Below are 22,032 nucleotides of genomic sequence, written 5' to 3'. Positions count from 1 at the left end.
TTTGGGGTGGGAGCTAGAAAACTTTGACTTACAGATAGTGGTAGCATTCACAAAAGGCACTGTACTTTTCCAGTGTAAGTATTCATCGTTGATAAACGCTCTGCGAGCTTTCACTGAAAAGGGATCCTGTTAAAATTTGTGCAGAGAACCTCTGTAGGCCATGGAGACCTCGGGGCAGAAGCAATGATATAGATACAAAACAGAAAGGTCTGTTAAGTGCTGCCATTTACCACAATAAAAGTAACAATATCAGTGCAGGTGCAGCTTGTTAAAGAAAAGCCTGAATTTTATGGGACTAATTCCATGTTGGAAAACTATTTGATGATACATCCCAAAGTGAATTCATCTGACATCAGTGAAAGCAACATAGTTTGATAGCAGTAGAGGAATTGACCATTGGATTACTGTATCTCATAACACTTCTACAGAGAGGAAGAGAAGATGAGCACTAGATATTTCTATAAGACACTTTCTTCTGTTACAGGAAGTTTTACTTTCTCTTGTGACATGTGTCTCTCCTGCCACGAAGAAAGGAAATCCTGAAAAGTGTGAGTCTCTGTTAGGTAATTAACTTTCAAATCAGTAGAAGAGATCTGAAGGCTAGCACAGGGCTGGTAGAAAATGCAAAATTACTTTACTTAACAAAGAAGTGTGACTGACTGACTGAATGTCTGACAATAGGAATAGTCAGACAAGGACACAGAAAGCATTACAGCCTGATGAAGGCAGAACAATCCATCACAGCAACAGTATCTTTAATTCTTGTTAATGCTGTGCTGCAGTGTTTGAATTATATTTTGATTTTGTTATCTCTTCATATTTAAATCTAAGTAGGTTTAGCTGCCTAGAAAAACAACAAGCAAATGTATTTAAACCTTCTGTCCCACTTAAGCAATGGAAAAAAGGGACTGGGACTCTTACCGCAGAGTATACCTGGAACTTGTTGGACCTTAGGGCTCGCTATGTCTAGAAACATCTATATGGCATCTCTAGCGTTTTTGCAGGACTGAATTTTTTAGGAGAAGGATGAGATTACAGGTAGTTTACAGAAGCTAATAAATGATTTATAGATGTTTCAATAGTTAATCAATTGTTTTAGACTGTTAGATAAGTAAAGAGGCTGCTTATAACCATGGCTTGTAACTATCAAAGCTGCTTTATTTTGGCTGTGTTTCTTCTCAGTTCAGTATCAGCACGTTGCAGATATGCTAACATTTATTAATTATTTATTAATCTAGTGGAAACCATCTGTAAAAGCATGCTTTGTGCAAAGTGAGACCATTTCTCCTCTTATTTCTGTTTTCCTTCTCCTACTGAGAGACGTCTGCTTGAGGCAGCTGGCATAGCTGATGGGGAAGAAGCTGTGTGTCTTCCCTGTACTACACTGAGCTTAGAGCGAAGAGGAGGTCTTCATTTTTCTTGTCTTGTCAGTAACTTAATCCTTTGTGGTTTTACTGTTCCTGAAATAATAAAGTCAGTCTGGAGCCGAAGGAAAGCCCTTCTCAATTCTCAGGAAAGCACAAGGATGAAGTAACCTTGGTCTTTCCCAAGCAAGTGAGCAAATGTTTTCTGCTGGTGACTTTCCCTGACTGGGAGAGCAGAAGCATCTCCTGAAATAAAATTCTATCCTAGAAGTTACAGCGATACTCCGCACCAGAGTCCATAAGGAAGATCTTTTGCGGTAGTACTGGCTAAGGGAATACGAGGCCAGGAGAGGAGCCATTGGTTTTTTTCCACGTGGAAATTGCCAAAGCAAAATTAATTCTCACGCTCCAGTGGGCATCTACCCTTTCTAAACTTAGATTTCATAACAAACCCTGTAAGAATCATGTAAGTCTCCTTTTAACTCTTTCCATCCTCCTCTGCCATCTAATGAATAAAATGTCATCATGCATGCAAAACAATGGTACCACTTAGGAGCAGAAATGTACTCTAGCATCACATCTGTAACAAGGCAGGAGACTCTTCCAAATCTCATTTAGAAAAGAAAAAACCCACTTTTTTTCTTACGTACCTTCACTAAGGTGCAAGAATTAAGTGGATGGGCAAGGTACTAGGTAGAGCTCTGCAGAATATTTTTTTTACCAAATTCCAGCTAATTCTTGAATCATTGTTTGATTGTAATAAGAACATACAGGATGAGTTGTTACAGATGAGCTGTATTACTGCGGCCAAGGGTTCCTAGGTCCCACCAATTGCCACCAGGACTTTAGGACACTCACCATCTTTTGATGTCAAGAACCAGTGGAGGAAGAAGTTCTACCTCTTTACTCTCCGCTGCATCAAAACAAAAGGAAGAACACTTCTGCAGTTTTGCTATTTCTTCATTAGGTGTTTCTTTTAACCCTTACTGCTGTATGTTGGAGGGTTTTAGAATATTTTAGAGACACAAGGAATAACGGGAATAATTTATTCCATGCCCAGAATTGTTTGATAAATTTTTCTCAAATCTACCATGTCAGTCTTAGGGCCAATAGATTTATTATCATTTAAGCCTGACATACAGATCTAATTGTAAGACCTGTTCCTCACATGAATGCTCGTTATGCTCCTGGCAACTTCTGCTCTACTTCCATGGGACTATTTTCGTGTTAGATTTACAGAGCTGATCTTTAATGGGTAGCAATCTGTCTTTATTATAGTGGGAAAAAACAGGTAAAATACTGAGTTACGTGACGGCAGAATCTGGACGAGTACATACTGAGAGAAAAAAAAGTTATTTTTCTTTTTAAACAAACAAACCAATATAGACACACGATTTGGAGGGAGTTTGTTTTTTGTTTTTAATTCTCAGTATATTTGACCTTCAAAAGGACATGTAACAATGCAATTTAGAGGTGTGCTGCCTACGAGCTCAGCTCCTTGTTGTGTCTGTGCAGCTGAGAAAAGTTAAAACAATGGAGCAGATACTTCGAGTTCCCAATAAGAAAAAAGAAAAGTGGCAGCCTTTTCTTGCTATGTTGTTAATGATCTCTAAATGCAAATGATCATCTGACACTGCCAAACAAAGTCATCTTCCAGGAAACAGGCGCGCATGTTTAAAAAAAGATTAAATTATTTTTGAAGATGCTGGATCACTTTTATTTCCAGGACGGATAGAGTTGGCTCAATACATTTTTGGTTGTGCACCGAGGGCCAGCTCAGCACCTAGGAGTTTCAAATCTGAAGACTTTTATTTTAAGTGTAACTTTCACAGAAGTGTGGGTGGTCTCTCTAGTTAGAGATCACATGGAGGGATGATTGAAGTTTCTTCTGTGTTATCGCACTGCATGTGCTTCAGTGGAAAGCCCAGCACATACAATATGTTTTGGAAGGGGTTAGAATCCAGGGACAGAAAGAGGAAGAAACCACCGAGCTGGTGCCTTGTTGTGCCTCAGGAATATGTGGTTACAAGTGATCTGTGCAGTGCTTTATACTGCATCTAGTTGCAAAACTTCTGGCTTTCTCCCTAAATTCCAGACCCCTTAAGCTAGACAGGCGTGAGATTTGACTGCAAGGAAGATCAGGGCATAAAATAGTCTTGTAAGAGGAGGCTCTGTTGTCCATGGGTTGTGGTTCCTCCCTAGCTGCCCCCGATAGGGGTGCTTCTGCTCAGGTGAGGACTAAGCAAAGCAAGTGATGAAAAGGTTATTGAACATACATCCAGGGCCCTACCCTTTTTCCTTTCCACTTCTGTTGGTCAGGAATAGCCGGTTTATAAAACCTGCCTCCTTGGGATAATTTTTATTCAGTTGGGTGAGCACCAAAGCCAACAAACGAACTGTATCTTACCAAGTGTCTTCTGTTAAAATTCTTTCTTTAATTTGCTGTTTACCTCACCTTCTTTTTAAACTTCCATTCTCATAAATCAATATGGATGTATTTGCTTTCTGCGCAGGGTTCCAGTAGTCTCTTAATAATCATAATAATCGTTATTACAGATTAAAGTTGCATTATTCATGCCAGATGGAGTCCCCTCCCTGTCAGCCAGAAGGAGTTTGCGTTATGAAGTTATAGTACATTTGTGATCTAAATAAACAGATGGCAGAATGTGACAGCAAATTATGTGCTGGTGATGTCAGCAACAATGCTTCCCAAATATAATTGCTTTAAATGAAGTGAATGCAGCAAGGAGCCAGTAGTTTTAACAAGGTAGTTGGCATGCAGTGTAGTAATTACCATACATCATCATCAACAGCACCATGAATGATACACAAGTGCTGAGGAAAGAATGCTAGCTTTGAAAAAGTAGTGACGAAGTCTGACTTCACACGACTATCACAGTGGGTTCGCTCAGCTGTATAGTGTCTTGTAGGTATAAGCACACTGCTAGCAGAGGAGCAGTGTTTTCTTTAGGGGAGATCCCACCTTTGCTGAGAGACATTTTGCATTTTCTCCAATGCTATCTACCATCAGAGCATGTGGGAATTATTTGATTTAGTGTAATGGAGCAGCTGCTGTTAATACAGGATTGAAAGCTAAGCTTCTAGATCAGGTTCAAAGGGGAAATTTGCTTAGTAGAATCTCAGCAGTTATTCAGTGATGAATAAAAGTTTAATCGAAGACAAGGTTAGGTTCCTGTGGTCAAAAGAGCAGCAGTAAGGACTGTGCATGGTCTTCAGCAATGCTTATGTTGGGTTTCTCAGTTCATCCCTTCAGGTCTGGCTGGGTGTAAAGGGCTTGGCTGCCTGCAGCTGGGGCTCAGGGTGCAGTAAGGCAGGGTCTCCATATGTGCTCTGGAAGCATTTGGCATTCAAGAGGGAGAAGCACTAAGAGCAGGAATGTGACTGAGCTCTGGCCACATCTGGATGGGGGCTACGGAATGAGGTCTCCATTCGCTTGCAGTCAGGACTGATGTTGGACTGTCCAAGTGCTTTTTCAAATAACATAAGATGCAGCTGGAGGATAATGTGCCAGTTCTTCTGCCTGCTTTCCATTTCCTCGTGCAGCAGTCAGCATTTAGCCATGACATGGAAGATGTGAACTCAACTCCCTCTTCAGTCAAAGCAGGTTTCAGCCAGTGATTTCTAGGTAGTTTATAAAAGCTACCATTGCTAACTCTTCCTCCTCCATTTGTATTTTACAATGAAAGAACCTACAGTTCCTTTTCTTGAGGGACTAAACCTGTCAGCAGAAGGATGAAGTAGAGCATCACCTAGATTCTGAAGGAACACGAGGTTCCTTCAGAAGCACAATGGCAGGCAACTAGAGAACTAGCAGCCAGAAAAAGAAAGGTCCTGTGAGCTTAGCTGTCGCTGGGGTTAAGTGGTCACACGGGGCACATTTCCTTTGCTATGATATTGGACATGAAGACTCCGCAAGCTTTTGGGGATGAGGGGTGGCTTTTAATCAGGGGCACTGAGCGTATCACCCACTGTTCAGATGAAACTGAATGATAGATAGATAGAATAGATAGATAGATAGATAGATAGATAGATAGATAGATAGATAGATAGATAGATAGATAGATAGATAGATAGATAGATAGATATCCTCTGTAGCACAGCCGTCTCTTCTGTGGAGGAACAAGTGGGTCTTACATAGGGCGTAGAGAGCAATAGTAATAGCACTAGGTGATGAAATTGTTCCGCAGTCCTCCAGAGTTGTTCACCTTTTTTGTTTTAAAATGTCCCAGTCATTGTAAATAGGAGAGAGGTATTTAGTGTATAAAGCACTTAGATAAGTAGCCATATTTCATATATATTGGACACCAGTTCTGGCTATTTATCTGCATCCTTTCTACAGGCACTGTTTAAACCTTGGTAAAGCATGAAAAACCCTCCAAAGACAAGATGGACCCCTCTCTTCAGCAGTTGCTGGATGTTGAAGAAATGAAAGGAAGCCACATTTCTAATCTCTCTGTGTATCTGTCCTGCAGGTGGCCGATGCCACAAGTCCTGCACAGGCCGATGCTGGGGACCCACAGAGAATCACTGCCAGACCTGTAAGTATGCAAGACTCTGAGAAACAAAGGACTGGAAAATGATCTAATGGGGATCCTACTTTTTCTTCATTTGTGAAGGGATACTATAAATTCAGGTTTTAGTATAATTCTAAATTATTTGAAATTTTTTTCCAGATGTTTATACAAACAGATGATCTTCTTTTCTTCCACCCTTGTGAATTTATGTTTTTCTTTCCTTCCTTGTGCTTTCTAAAAATGCTTAAGTTAATGTGAATTTTCTTTTCACTTCTTGGCGGCAACGTGGAGCACTGCTCCTGAGAATATTGATGGTTATTTTTGAATACACTGAAATGAATACTACAGGAACAGAAAAAACTACAAGGCAGATTTGGAGATCATTAATGATGGCCTGACACTGCAAAATTCCTAGTGCCAAAATACTCCGATAATTTCAGTGGGAGCCTGGGTATATTAGTTATCTTGCAGAATTTTTCTCTTTATAACAACTTTGGAATTTATTTGAGTTGTACTGAGAGAATAAGTATTTTTTGTGAAGGAAGTAGTAAATGAAGGGTTGATCACGATGTCTGTCTGTCCTCTTGAATTTAGAGAGTATTAAAATGAATAAAAACTGTATTGAGTCAGTTTCTTCCTCTGTGCTTTCAGCTCCTTCGGATAGGCACTAAAGAGCTAAAAGTGCCATCACAATATTAGCAAATATAAAAGAGGAGAAAATTGAGAGCTGTCTTTTCCTACAAGTTTCTTCTTTTTCCCCCTTTATGGGAACAGAGCTATCCTTTACATTTCCTTTCTTTGAAATTTAGGAGGGTGGAAATCGCTTGCGTTTACTGGGGTCACTCTTCCTAGGAAATGAAATGGTTGCTGATACCTCCCCCAGAGAGCACTGCTTTAGCTTGTGCTGGTTTTCTTGGCTGAGTTGTAGGTAGGAGGAAGAGATTGTGACAAATTAACTGCTATCAAATAAGCACACCAACTAACCCTCTCAACTGATGATAGCCCAAGTTATCTGCTTTTTTTGTTGGAAATATTAGGAACAGTGCAACTATGCCTCTTTTTTTTTTTTTCTTTTTTGACTGCTTGGAGCAAGAGATAAGAGAAAATTAGAAATGGCAGACAGCTTGACATGAATGTTTCACAAGTGAGCACAACCAGGAAATCCAAGCTGACCTCCTGTCCATGGCAAAGTGAGGGGCACAGGTGATGGAGCTGCATGCCTGCAGAGGCTCTGCCACCCTGCCAGGGACTGCTTTTTGTTCAGAAGCATTAGCTGATGTTGCTGGCAAAGCTGATGACAGTTACAGCTCTGCTAAAGTTAACATATTCTTATATTACTGTTTCATATTGAACTTTATCTATGTGTGTGATTAAAAATGCTTTAGAACAGGTTGTAGGGATAACCATATAACAAACCAGGTACAGTGATGCTAAGCAAGTTCTTCCTTGTCTGAGTTGAGCTAGTGTGTCTCCTTCCTTTGCTGGCAGCCTTTATGAAAGCACCAAAGAAGTCAGTGCTCAGAAAGCCTCCTTAGATCAAGGTTATGTGCTGAAGTAGATAATGGAAAGGGACTTAAACTCTAGCTGACCAAATTATTTTATGTCGTGGTTAGAATTAATTAATGCTGGTTCTTTTTTTGTCCTAATGGGAAGCCTGTTTGATTATTAAAACTAGTAACTCTGTAAGAACCTGGGTAATTCATCCAAACTTGAGTAGAATTATTCAGGCCTTATGCAGTTAGCTTATCCAAGAATACTGTAAAACCTTGACAGTTATATTATATAAGGATGACATGATCCTGGCTCAGGCTTTGGCTCCAGCAAGCAGAGGTTCCAGCCTTATGTAGATTTGGAAAGTCCAACTGGACTCTGTGGGGCTGCAGAAGTCCATGTGGCAGGATCAGCTCCCACGCTCTCAACCTCAACAGAACACTGCTCTCAGATAAGTGAACTGATTTGCTGGATTAATGTAGTAATACCAGGGAGAGGGAAACTTATCTGCAGTGTTGTGAAGTCAGAAGCTTAGCAGAGCGGCACAGTAGGTTTGTTCCAGGAGTGACAACTATCTCTCTTCACGGTGACTGCCCTCTAAAATCCAAACGGTGGCAACAGGCTAAGGTACAACTGTGGATTTAAAATAATAAACTGTGGAAAGACATATGCCATCTAAGTTCCAGAGAGGTACACAGATCACACATTTCTAATTTGAAAAAGCTACTCTATGGCCTTTTACCTTCGAGCAGCCTCTGATTGTCAGGGACAGGAGTTAATTTGATATTGTATATTTCCTCTTTGCCTCCTTGACCTTGCTGCGCCTTGGGTAGACAGCAGGATTTAAAGAAAAAAACCTGAATATTAGGCTGGCAATGGGCATTTCTTCATTGTACTTTCTCAAAATGTCATTTTCTGCAAACTGAAGCCAAGAATATGAGTAGGGACTACAGACACAAAAATGCAAGTGGTGCTGTGCTTTTGCTGCCTTCATTTCTGACTTTAAAAAACATGCCTGGCTTTCAAGCTCATAAATGTTATTCTTAGGTACAAGCCGGAGATAGGATGAATGGTACCACAAACATAGCATGTACCTTAACCTAGTCACCTTGGGGATGCACATCTTTCAAATGGACGTAGGAAAACACTTCAGCTGTACTACATCCCAGTGTCAAACTATTTTGTTCCTAGAAACAACTCAGAGGCACGTCTGCATTTTAATAATTTCATTTCTTTTTTTTTATGGAGTCACTGAAGCAAAAAATTCTAATGAGCCCCCCCTCCCAAGATAAGATTTAAATTATTTTTCTAGGAAAGGATAAAAAATGAAAGATCTTAATCTGTGTCTTTCATTTCAAATTACATATGAAAAAAAAATCAAAATCCTTTAGTTTTTGCATTAATATCATCTACCTAGCTTCTTTGTATGTTGCCTTCCAGCAATGTCTCTCTGTACTTCTAACTCTGTCTGAAACACCACCTGCATCTAACTCTGACCTAATGTCTCTCTAAATGTGACAAGAAAATTCATGTATTTAAGAAGACAATTAATAGGAAATTTAAAATAAGCTGTTCTATTAGGAGGTAGAGAAGGTGTAGTTTCAGGGTGCTGTGTTATGCAATTAACAATCCATTTTTGTTTTAGAGTTAAAATATTAGGAAATATTAATATTGAACATTTAAAAGCTAGAAGGTATTTTTTTCAGTGTCAGGAAAGACTAATGTGGAAATACTTTTAAAAAGAGTCTGTTTTTCAAGGAGTATTGAGCACCCACTAAATAGAATGTAAACCACTTTAAAAAAACCACAAAAACAAATGCTTACTAACATTTGAAATCTATGGTTAGATTGCTATTATTTTTGCTGTTGATGTCTGTTAAGAGTTTGGGTGATTTTTACTTTTCGTATGAAAAGAAATTGAAACTTCTACAAATTGAATGCATCATTTTATTAAAATGACAGATCATGCACTTTGTTCTAGAGGAATGTAACTGAAACAAAAGAGAAAAATCTAAATTAAAATATAGGCCCAACTAAGGGAATGTAAAAAAGGCCAATAGCGTTTAAATCAAACAGGGAACATAAACATTGAGCAAATGAAAAATGCTCCATGACTGCGTATGTGTACAGGAGTTTGGCCTGAGCATAATTGCATTTATACAGTCCTTGTGCAGCTGATGTTGCTGAGAAAAAGAAGGTGCCGATGCAGTAAGTACCCAATTAAAGCAGCAAAAGGCAAGCAGGAGCCTGGTGGAGGAGACAGAAAGAGCTGAACCAGCAGCTTAGATCAATCAGGGTAACCCTGCATTTTTGCTTGGAGCCAGTATCTTTAATTAAAGTCCTTGTATTTTTCTAATAACTTTGCATGTTCATAAGACTTTTTCATTGATTTCTGTTAATTCCTATTTTTTCCTTCATAGATTTATAGTGCCCTGACATAATTAAAGATTAAGGGAAACAATGAGAGACTGATTAATTGTACGTATATTTGAAGTGCCCATTCCACCCCATGCCCAACACAGTTTATTGCTATATCACAGTGAGGTACGAGTAGAGATTGACAGTCAGTGTTCTGCACTCCTCCAGAAACCCATCCCAATGCATGGCACATTTTTTTTCAAGACCTTGGTGTTTGTCACTGTCCTTTGCTGTCCTGGCCCAACTGTGACGGTTCTGTGCAGCTGAACCCTTAGATATCTTGGGATCCCACAAAGAGTCAGTGGGCATCAGGGCAGGTAGTTGTGCTGACCCTCAAAAGTCTGGTTCAAAATTTGGGGCCTCAGCTGTGATTAGTGAAGGGTCTCTTCACAGTTACGTTGGGTAAAGAAATTAGTATCTGGTGCCTAAAATTATTCTGGGGTCCCAGCACAGAACTCCTCAATCTCACATGTGTGTCTGGGCTGCAAGGACGACATGATGTGAGGGCTCATAATCATCCCTGTCCACCAGCTCCCCTGTGAACAGTCCCCACACTAGGTATCAAGAGGAGGAGGTTGGTATTGCTCCACTGTTCTCTTTCAGCTTGCAGCAGTGCTGCTCTTTGTTGATGCTGCGTGTTTGCAGCTGCTGCCCAGTTCCCTTTCATCTGTCCCCACTCTCAGCACCATCTCGACCCATGTGTCCCCTCTAGGAGCCACCCACCAACATTCACCAGCCTGAATATATAGTTTGATATTTTGGGTAATATTTACCTTTACATTTCACTCTTTTGGACAGGTCTTGAGTCATAGGTATAAAATCAATTGATTGCCTTTGGATGAAAATTTTTGGGGAAAAAGCTTGCTACCTTTTTAAACCAGTGCAGTGATGCACGTTTTCTGCAGGGTTACCCCGTGATAATGATTGCAGCAAGCTGAACTGTTGAGTTATGTTTATTGGAATCTGAACAATCAGATTGTTTTGGGACTTCAAACAATACATAGTATTGCCTTGCATTTGTTTTGCTTTGGGGAAAACCCTTCATTGCAAACTGTCTTGAATATGAGTCCTTAAAAACATTCAGAGCCACTAAGCTCTTTTCTGTCTTGGCGTGTGGTGCCACTGAAGACATCTGACAGGTCCTCCTCAGAGCTGGACCCTCAGTAGCAGTTATAATGCAAACACAGCATGCAGTTTACCAGAAGATAAACATGATATGTTGTGGCCTTTTCCTAGAATGAAATGTTGGCATTTCTGTTGGCATTGTTTGCTTTCCCAGCAAAATAAACAACTTGGGAAGAACAGTGACAAACCTTTGCTGTAATTGTAAATTTTGCAAACCACATAATAACTTCCTAGTGTTCAGGAAAACTCAAAATGTTCCCTATCCTGAACAGCATGGTAGAGGCCCCCATTAAGCTGGTGCCTAATCATAAGCAGAGTATGCTTTTTTTGGAAGGCATTCTGTTTAAGTATTGTGCTGAAAAGAACACCATATCCCTCCAGGTCAGCCCTGGTGTGAGGTGTGCTTTGGCTTTTTTTAAATAGGAAACATACTCTGGACTAAATTGTTGTAGTCTCTTAAAAAGTTAGGGAATTTTTTTAAAAATTACAATATCTGTAACTTTATACATTGCACAGACCTTACTGTGGGGATCAAGAGGAGGGTGAACAATTTAGATGGTTTTGTCCTAGCTAAATAGTGTGAAAACTGCTGAATAGATGTCCGTAAGTTGCTTAAATCCATTGCTGTTGTTGGAGCTTGTTTCCCACCCCTGTTTAAGCTACACAGCCTAGGGAAGCACTATTATCTGTGGCTCAGCTTGAAAGGGGTGTGTAATCCTGCAAATACAGATGTTGGCTTGCTAAAAGTAGTAACTTGTGAGTTGACAGGACGACTGTGCCTTTTCTAGACATGCCTGGGGTTGGTCAGCATGGTTTGTGGGCACAGACACCAGGCACAGGAGAGGCAGGTCCCTCCTCCCATCGTGGCAGGGGATTCTCCTTCTCAGGGCTTGTTTTTGGGGAGGCAGCGGTGGAGGATTCCCAGTACCTCTTGCAGCTGATAGTATGGGACACTCTGCTGGGCCTTGGCCTCTTTGCCTGTTTAAAAGTCTGCCAGAAAACCTCCTCCACGGGGAAACAATGGTTATTATGGTGATGGTGGACATCATGACCCGCTCCCAACAGCAGCTGGCACTGAGGTAAATAAATTATAATTGAGTTAATTAGGTGGCTCATACTGATTTTTCAGCACAGAGGTGCTTTACACCAAAACTTCTCAGGTTTAAGCAACCCATTAAATTGCTGTGGAGTAATAGCGAGGAATGCTTTTTAACAACATCCTGCCGGTGAGTGGCTGTGGTGTGGTATCATGTCCTCTTCTCATTTCCTGTTGTAAGTGTTGATTGTAGCCACCTGAAATTTGGCTCCTAGGCTCTCTGCCTCTAGCGCAATTCAGAATTAAAAAAAAAAAAAAGGAAAGAAATATGCTGCTGCAATATGCACTGTAATTTTTTACGGTGCGGTAGGTGGGGTGGTGCTGATGAGGGGAGCCTGGAAGTGACGCCCTCTGCCTGTGGAAGACTCTGGAAGAGGGCACTGAGCATGCTGGGGAGGGCAGCAGCCATTTTAGTGCCTCCCCGTGCTGCTGCCAGGAGGAGTGGTTCAGTGCATGGCCTCGGGGCCTGCCCTGCCGCTGGCGGCGGTAATGCCACTCCAGCCAGAGGGGCAGAAAGCAGTGGCAGAGGAGCAGTCATTTTAAATAAATGAGGTAAGCATGATCATGAGCAGTCGCTCTGTAAAAGGGAGGCAGAGCATTTGGATGGTGCTCCCTTGGCTTAGGGGCCAACTTCTTGTCTGAGGGGTGACTCAGGTAAACACAGACGATTTGGGTGGCATCTGTGCCTCTGCTGATAGCAGAGGGGGAGCCTGTGGCAAATAGGGTCCTCTGTCAAGTCAGGATAAGTCTGGGCCTTGCCCCACTTTGAGGTCAAAGCAGATAGTGCCCAGGCCAGTGCATATCAAGGTGCTATGGACCAATTTCTGAACTGGCAGAAAACTATGCAGTTGCTGACTAAATGAGGTCTTCATTCATTTTCATGAGACAAGGCTCTGTCCCTGTCAGCTAATGGTGTGGTGGTGGCCTGCTGCAACATTTGTTTTGCTTAACATATGCCCCTGTTTTGTATCTCTGTCCTAATGTTTATCAATACTGTTTGTTAAATAAACAAATCCTTTTAGTCTCTTTCTCTAGCAGTGTTGACAGCAAGTGCATTTACAGAAATTTCCCGTATTTCTTAAGTAAGGTTGTATAAGGCATGAAAGTGTTTTCTGTCTGGAGGTTTGCCTCTGGTATTGGCAGGATGGAATTACTCTAAAAGTACATCTTTTTACTGTGCATTTTGTAAGTGATGACTTCTCCTTGATTATTTACATTTTTATGTCCTAAATAAATATTGTGTATATGAAGAAGCTTTGGCATTACCTGAAGTATTTCCAGTGAGAAGTGGAGGGAAATTGGATTGGAAGGTACTTATAAAGAAGTTACTGATAAATTAAATAGCAGAATCGAGCAGAAAGTTGGATAGAATTTCATGTCCTCTGGGTTCCTGAAAAGTGTTTTCCATAGGTAAGTAATTAAATGCTTTTAACAAAATAAAGGGTAAAGGTTAATTACAGAAGTACAACATACTTGGTTTTATCAAAAGACAGCTGATAGCACATCTTCCTGGCATTCTGTAGGCTGTGATTGGTATAGTCTGGAGAATAATATTAATTTATTTTTCTGTAAACTAAAGGTAGAGGCTATAGCTGAGTGAGGGGAGGAAGATGCTCCACTTGTTGACCATTCTCTGCACAAGACTAAACCCTGAGGTACAATAGTGGGTAGTGTGGTACCATTTAAATCACCGTGCTTTCCAGTTGGTAGAATATAGTTATTTCCCTGTGAATGAAGGTTGGATTCTGTTATTTGGAAAAGGCAAGTGGTGTTTCCAGATGTGTTCCAATCTGCAGCTGGTATTCAGTTATGTTATCTCATTGCCTGTTTGTCAAGTTGGTTGCCATCAAGAATAGCATTTGGCTCTGAGGTTGCTGGCCTCACTCTGAATTTCACCCATGTATTCAGTGTTGCTGTTCTTCATGGGACAAATCTCACTCAGAACTGGTGGGCTCTTCTGTTATTGTGCGTGGATTTTTTTTTCATATCCTTCCATCAGTTGTTTACAAAATCTAATAATTTGAAAATAATATTCCACCTGAATTTCCATGGGTAAAAGCAAATGCTTTAGAAGTTCTTCCTCTGCAGTCCTCGAGCAACATATATGTCCCTAAAGAAGGTATTGTGAAGGCATTCTGGAGGATATGAGTGGCCAGTACCGTTGAAGCAATTACCTTAAAACTTGAGAGGTTTTTTTTCAGTATGCTGTTTGGCTTGTTGTTTTCCTCAGTGTGCAGTTGAAGAGCTCTCTCCTTAGTTCTGATTCTGACATGATAATTTCTCCTGCTTCCTCCTAGTAACAAAGACAGTGTGTGCAGAGCAGTGTGATGGACGGTGCTATGGGCCCTACGTCAGCGACTGCTGCCACCGGGAATGCGCTGGAGGCTGTTCTGGACCTAAAGACACTGATTGCTTTGTATGTGTGAGGCTTCTCATTTTTCTTGTTCTTGGCAGTCACACTGCAAAGTCTTAATGCTTTAATCCATGAAATTCATGATTTTGTCCCTTTTAATGTATTGCATGCACACTCCCAGGTATAGACTGCAAATTTTAGCATTTAATATTTTTCACATTACATTAACATCACTTATCTACTTAATATTACCCATTAACAGATTTATGAGATTTGTAAATACAGGTTGGGAACTATTAATATGCTAATCTCTCTGATTTTTATCTTTTCCTTTTCTGAAATTAACTTTTAGAGGTGATAGGGAATTTTTAGAGGTATTTATCATTACATTTGAGCATGGCTTTTATTACTGCTCTGTGTGCTTTTTATTTGAAAGGCAAGAATACAATTTAGCTTCTCTGTGAAAGTGTTCCCTATTACTGCCAGACTTGATTTTAATTCAGCTTTTTTACTGGGCATGCTTCTTTGTGGAGATGGAAGGAAAGTGGTTTCCAAAATACTCTACTTCAAATGCATGCTGCTTTTTGTGCTTACGATGAAAAGAGGAAAAGGTTAACTTTCTCCTTAAAAAAATAGACAATCTGAACATAGAGGCCTTTAGACAGATTTGTTTGTAGTCCATTATTTATACGAGTGTAAGCAGCTTCAGAACCCAACACTGATCTCAAAAACTGTGTAGCTCATCACACTGGCTTGCAGGGACAAGTTTTGCTAATGTTATCAGAGGAGGCAAACCTAGGCCTAAAGAAGCCTAGAACTAGAACATGCACAGAGAGGTGGATTTTCAAAGGTACCCAAGTGATTGAAGAGACAAATATCTATAAAGTTGGGTAGGCTTCTTTAAAAATCTGCCAGATAGGATTCAGAGGAGGTATTGTATGGTATAGGAAATGGCAGATGTTCTGATAGTGTAGGCAAGTGGATCATAATAAACTGGCAAAACCGAATTTTTCCCTGGCTGGACCTGAAACTTTCTTTCTGTTCATATATTGTCTGATACTGGTAGGTGTTGTGCTTCAAAAACACATTCTAAATGCTATTCTTTCGCTGCTGATGAGGTGCAGTGATGGCCTGATTTGTGGCTAACAGGTTTTACTAAAGCTGTTTATTGTGGCTAGGGCTTTGCACATGTAGATATTCAGCACACATGGTATGCCTGATCCAACACTCACCAGAAGTTGTGTTGCCTTTGGGCTAGAGAGGTGGGAAAATAACATTCTTTTCCATGTCAGGTACAATCAAAATAGGTAAACGAAAGAAGAAAAATGCAGTTATTGTTCCCATTTGGCTGTTGAGGAATATCCTCAAAGCTGATGCGTGTCCATTTTCAAAGGTTAAGTTATTTGCAGCATAAGTTCTGTAACACTGCAGCCTGAAAGAAAATGAGTGAGACTGTCTGAATTGTGGCAGTTATGGAAATATATATGCTAAAAATCAACTAGCATGTCTGTTCCAATCCAGCAGAGAAGCACCCAGGTCTTTATTCTTATTCCGTCATTGCCTGAGAGCAATGTAAAAGAAATTCAGCAGGGGTCTGGCAATTTTCAGGACTAGTCATTACTTGCTTAGTACACACTGGGTAAAAGGTGTAATCCTTTAAGCTATGGACAACTGTGCTTAGCTTTCAGCTGATGTACAGAACTTCGTTTTTCCCCTGTGTATTTTCCTGTGCTTTTATTCACAAATTTGCAGCATTTAGCACCAAATGCTAGAAGTTTACATATATTATTGAAGCAATTACAAATGTATACAAAGCATTATAGTCATAAAGGAATAGTTCCCACATCTTCTAGATGAGCTTTTCTCGAGAAGTGCCACCTCTCCGAAGAGTATTGGTGTGCTTTACTTTATGAATTTGCTGAACCATTGTCAGAGGATTGTCATGTACATGATAGAGTACCTTTTAAGTCAACAGCAGATGTAAAAATTATGATGAGGAAACAAACTAAATTAGTATTTATTACTAAGCAAAAGTACAGTTTATGAAGCATTACAAATCCTTTAGCATATTAGCATCCTGTTGTAAATATGGTTTTAATATTTCTAAATAAAGTTCATTCATCCTCCTCTGTATGCTGCCACACAATCTTTTGCATATTCAGTTCTAAAACCAAGACAGTAATCATCATTTGACACAACTGCAAGCAAACATGCTAACGCAAAGTTTTAGAGATGTTCTTATCTTGCATTCAAAACCAAACTGGATCTAAAACTTGAAATGCTTAGAAGGGCCTGGTTGAGTGCCCAGTGGAACAAGAAAAGTGACACAACCCTATTCGTAGGGTGGACTTCCCATCCATTTCTTATAAGTGAAGAAGTAACTGACTGTATTTATCTTTGTAAGGAAAAAAAAATGTGGTTCTGTGAGAAACCATCAATTTTTGTAATATGCATTTTAAGGACCCAGAAAAGACAAGATCAGCTGTTTGGCTTAGCTCATGTTCGATATAGGACAGTGCCTTCATCATGGAACTCCCGGTTTGTCGCTTTTAGCAGCAGATCTGTCCTTCTCCCTTGGTTACGTTATTAACCTCTCCCTTCTGAAATCTCCTGACATGAAAAGTAACCTCCCTCAGTCCTGGGGGTCCTGATCTGAACGGAGATAAGGACTGTTCGTAAAAGCAGCAGAACAGAGGAATCTTTTTTTACTTTTCTCTCAGTCCCAGCCCTGCAGAGGAGGGGACATGACACACGTGTTGGTATACTTGTTGACACATTCAAAACCATCTGTATTTTTTACAACTGGAGAAGGACCAGAAGGATTCATCCCTAGACTAAAACTTCTAAAGCAACCTGGCTTCTGGAAGACAGGTTGTTGAGGAAGCAGAATCCAGTAGCAGTGGTTGCTTAAACTGCTAGAGGGATCAAGGGATCAAAGCCAGCTTTCACATTCATATGAAATTTGACATTTATGGTAGGCTTTTTGAATATCATTCCAACAATTTTTTACAAGCTGTGATTAAAGTCATAGACATGATATGTGGTGATAAGGAATGTCAAAACTGGTGGAGTTTTTCTATTACTAATTATCAACCTTGCATGGTCAATTATTTTCCCTGCATACCATTACTTTATTTATCCACACACTTGCCTCTTCATTTGTCAGGGCCCTGTCCTCTGTCAGCTGTGGGTGGCTGAGCTTGAATGCTAAGCGATACAAAGTCCTATTTTCTTTTGGTGTGTGAAGCAACTGACCTTGTTAAACTGGCCACTTAGGGAAATGACCCCCTCCTGTGCTAGCTCAAAAGTTCTTATCCTTTTGCTTTCTAATTGGGAATTTGAGTTTTCAGCTGGATGTCGGACTCAATCTGTAAGAAATCTAAAGGTTGGACCTCTGAAAAAGTCATTAGCATTTGTTTAGACTGACTATGATAAATAGCTGTTTGCTCTTGGCAGTTTTAGAACATCCTATCGAGTTGAGAATTAGTTAATTGCTAGTAGTAACAACAGTTATGAAACAAATTACAGTGGTGTTATGTTTTTGTAGGAAGTGCTTTAACAGTCAACTGTGTTTCAAATTAAGGCGGCTCAGTGAGCCCCCTTTTGCAAGTCAGGTGTTTGCCAAGATCCTAGCAAGAAAACTAAGTAGCCAAAATGAATGTTAGAAAACTATATGTCACATTCCTCACGGTTGCAGCAAGTCTGAACAACCGAGACTGTATTTTAAACTAAAAACAAACAAACAAAAACCAACCAACCAGACAAACAAACAAAAAAACAGAAACCAAAAAACAAACCAAAAGCAGCTATAAGATTTAATTTAATATTTTTTTCTCCCTTGTTTTGCAGGCCTGTATGAATTTCAATGATAGTGGTGCATGTGTCACGCAGTGCCCCCAGACTTTTGTATACAATCCTACCACCTTCCAGCTGGAGCATAATCACAATGCCAAGTACACCTATGGGGCTTTTTGCGTCAAAAAGTGCCCACGTAAGTGTGTGTTAGTTGCCTTTTCCTACAGCGATGGAAAACTTGAGTTGCATTTCAGGAGCCTTACAAAACAATGAGAGAATGAGAGCTAAGTGCATAGTGCAAGATCTCAAATCACTCCACATGTGCTTTCAGCCTGTAATAATTCAGTCGTGTTAACTAAAGACAGAGACATTCTGCATTGCTGACACTTTCCAAGTATGCTATACTGTAGTGATTTTCTTAAAGAAAGGGAATTCACTAAGTTTCTGTTTTCATGACCACCACTTATTACGTTCATGCTTTAGATCAGCATTTGTAAACTTCAGAATGAACTGTTAAAATAGGGGGATTGTAAAAGGGTAGAAATTTCTGTTTCAGGAAAATAACAGTCCACCACCAGTACTACCTGGCACCAAATGCTTTCATGATACTGATTCCCTTTTCTTAACTTGGAATAATGATGGTTTGATAGAAAGTTCCCATAAGTATTTTCTGAGCAGTTCTGTCCCAATGAAGCAAAAACATTGAAATCTGACAACAATACAGTCTTAAAGCTCCAGAGTAAAATTAGAGGGGAGAAGGGAGTTAAAAAAAAGAATAATCCCATGCATGTAAAAAACACATGCTTCTGAGATGCCAGACAGATGATGACAAGTAACAGAAAAATATTGAGGGTCATCACTGATGTAGTCTTTGATACTGCTGTTCTAGTTAGAAAGAAAAATAAGGCAGACAGTATTCTGGCTCTCCTTTCATTCCCACCAAGGTTTACAGTGCTGTTGTGCATTAATTATTTTATACATAAATTACATATAAGAAGGATGAGTAATCTGTAATAAATGGAACCATAATTTAAAGCAAAATCCAAATTTTTTTTTCAAAACTGGTATACCATGCACTACTTAAGGGATATGATTCTTTGTCCAAATACTTCCTTGAGCTTTTTAATTTCTCCTCTCCCCCCCCCCCCCCCCCCCCCCTTTACTTGACATTATTAAGCTTTCGTTTAGGTAGGATCAGTCTATATTCCCCTTGGCAGTTGTTTTACAAGGCAAAATTGAAATACTTGTCATTGTCTATTGCAGTGTTTTCTCCCAGATGTATAAATTTGTGTATGTATGAAAGGGACAGGGCATTTCTCTCCAATTACTATAGCTTTATTGCCACAAATAGTGATAAAACGAAACTGGGGAAAGGGGGGATCAGCCCTGACAATTCATGGATTTTCATAAGTCTTCGAAGACATGCCTAATTTGCTTGCTTATACACTTCTGAAAACACTGAACATTAAATGTTAATGTCAATGTGGAAGTGCTGAGGTAATTAATAAGATGGATTGACATAGAGTCCATAAACATGTGTCCCAGTAGTATTTAGTCCAGTGTTTGCTCTCTGCCAATATCTTCTTTTTCTCTTCAGACAACTTCGTGGTAGATTCCAGCTCTTGTGTCCGTGCATGTCCAAGCTCCAAGATGGAGGTTGAAGAAAATGGTATTAAGATGTGCAAGCCCTGCACTGACATTTGTCCTAAAGGTAAACAGCAGTTTAATATAAATTTTCTTGAATGTGATCGACACTGTAGTAGAGCAGAGAAGGGTGTTATTTTGGTGTGAAATACCCTTTGTGAGTATGTTGTAGAATATTAATAGCCTTTGCATATCCACAGAACTTTGAGCTACGTAGGCTGTGTGTGAAGTATATACAATGGAATGAAAATTCAATAAGTTGTAGTGGTAATATAATCACACCAATTACTTTTTATTAGATAAAAATGAAGGGGATTTCTCTGTTGGTTTTAGAGAAATCTGAAAGAATTCTTTATTATGTTACTTTAATGACATTTCCTGGAGGTATTTCCTGGAGGTGTTTCCTGTCCTTTCGCCATTCCAAAGGAGGGCATACTAAGGCCTTGGCTTTAATGAATGGTATGTCTCATACTTGTCAATACAAGATCTCCATTTATTTCCTTTGATTTTTAAAAATGTCTCTGTTTTCCCTGAATCTTCTACCTCTTTTCTCAGCATCTAAAACATTGACTAGAAGTTTTTCAGTGTTGGTGCTGTTGAGAAGGCTGAAATCTATAGGTTACTTTGTTGTCCCAAGCACCACCAGGGAGATTTTCTGCTCCCTGTGTGAAGGTCTCGGGAGCAAAACACCATCAGTTTTCCCAAGTGGGCCTATGCCTCTTTCCAGTCCTCATGTAAGCCATATCTGGAAGGGAATTCAAAATGAAGCTACTGAAAACCTCTGTAAATCAACAGTCACTCCACATGGCTGAAACAGTCCAACACAGAGATCTCTACCAAGGCAGGGTACTGACATGCTGAACTCTAAGTGAAGGCAATGTCCAGTCCTTTAACCTAATTGCAGTAAAGAACTTTTTTTGCTGGATAAACATCCATGAAAATGCATGTGTAGTGTTCCTGTCAAACTCTTAGCCTTACTCTCTGAGGAGGAAAGTTATCACGTGCGTAAAAGGTTCAGGTGTACTGCTGGTAGTTGCCATTAGAGGATCGCAGTTAGGGAGACAGGATACATTATGTGATGGAAGACATGAAGGATTTGGTTTTGTATTCCCAGAAAATGCAACCAAATTACATAGAAAGGCTACACAGAGAAGTTTCCTCACTGGATACCAAAGTTTCTCCAGGCCCCAGCTGACTTATTTGTGGGGATGATCAGTAAAGAATTATTTGTACATCCTTTCTAAAAGACCTTATGGCATGTGACTAGTTAAGTTCACAAACCCACCAGTGCAAAGGGGACCTCTTGAGCTGACAGTGTTAGGACGCCTCTGTTTCTGCAGTGTGTAGTGCACACATAAATGGCATGGCCACCAGGCTAGTCTGAGCTCAGTCTGTAAACTATGTGTTTACAGCTGGCTTGAGTGGGTTTTTGTGTGGTTTATACTTGCCTTTAGGTCAAGTGTGAAATACCTTAACCTCTGTGCCAGGATGTCCTTCTGTGGCAGGTACTTAAGCTTATTGTTTGTTTTAAATTAGCATGTGCTTCTTTGGGAATATGGATAAAGGGTGCTGTTTTAACACCTCTCTGCTGCTCTATCTCTGGAAAAAGTGAAGACTCATAACTAGAAGGCCAACATGTTCTGATGCAGTAATTGTTTTTCCTGGTTCTTTACACAAACTCTTTGTTTTGGCAGCATGTGATGGCATTGGAACAGGGAGTTTAGTGTCGGCTCAGACAGTGGATTCCAGCAACATTGACAAGTTCATAAACTGTACTAAGATCAATGGCAACCTTATCTTCCTTGTTACTGGGATTCATGGGTAAGTGACAAAATGTTAAGACGTTATGTCATGGTGCCAGCTGAAATGAATTGCATCAACACCTTAATGATGGCTGCAGGCTTCTTTTACAGAATAGCAGATCCAGGATAAATCAGTTTTCTACCTTCCATTATGAACGAAACTGTTACCTCGATTCTTATGATTCAACCTCTAGGAAAAAAAGGATGAAGTAGACTGTTTGCACTAGAAAGAGAAAAGACAACTGTGATCTTTGGTTACTTTATGAGATCCTTGGTACTGGCTTAAAATAATGGCTCATTAGAGAACAGAAGGGAGAAAGGGAGGTTACTTTCCATTAGTTTGGTTTAAATTTCCTATGACTAGTAGTCTAATGTGCAGAATATACAGAGAGAGTGCCTCACCTAGCAT

The 22,032-nt window shown here is 40.0% G+C and overlaps 1 protein-coding gene across 4 annotated transcripts in view; it reads left to right on the top strand.

The window, feature by feature from the left end:
* The window catches only part of ERBB4 (erb-b2 receptor tyrosine kinase 4), a 651,514-nt gene that overhangs the window by 442,823 nt on the left and 186,659 nt on the right, over positions 1–22,032 (top strand). For all 4 annotated transcript variants that reach the window (XM_064452102.1, XM_064452100.1, XM_064452103.1 and 1 more), the window contains exons 5-9: positions 5,858–5,923; positions 14,327–14,445; positions 18,232–18,373; positions 19,775–19,888; positions 21,516–21,642. In XM_064452102.1, coding sequence (XP_064308172.1) covers positions 5,858–5,923; positions 14,327–14,445; positions 18,232–18,373; positions 19,775–19,888; positions 21,516–21,642 — 568 coding nt within the window. The remainder of the gene's footprint in view (positions 1–5,857; positions 5,924–14,326; positions 14,446–18,231; positions 18,374–19,774; positions 19,889–21,515; positions 21,643–22,032) is intronic.

This window comes from Phalacrocorax carbo, chromosome 5, assembly GCF_963921805.1.
Source record: "Phalacrocorax carbo chromosome 5, bPhaCar2.1, whole genome shotgun sequence".
NCBI classification, from domain to species: domain Eukaryota; kingdom Metazoa; phylum Chordata; class Aves; order Suliformes; family Phalacrocoracidae; genus Phalacrocorax; species Phalacrocorax carbo.
This window is presented reverse-complemented; position numbering and strand designations above follow the sequence as displayed.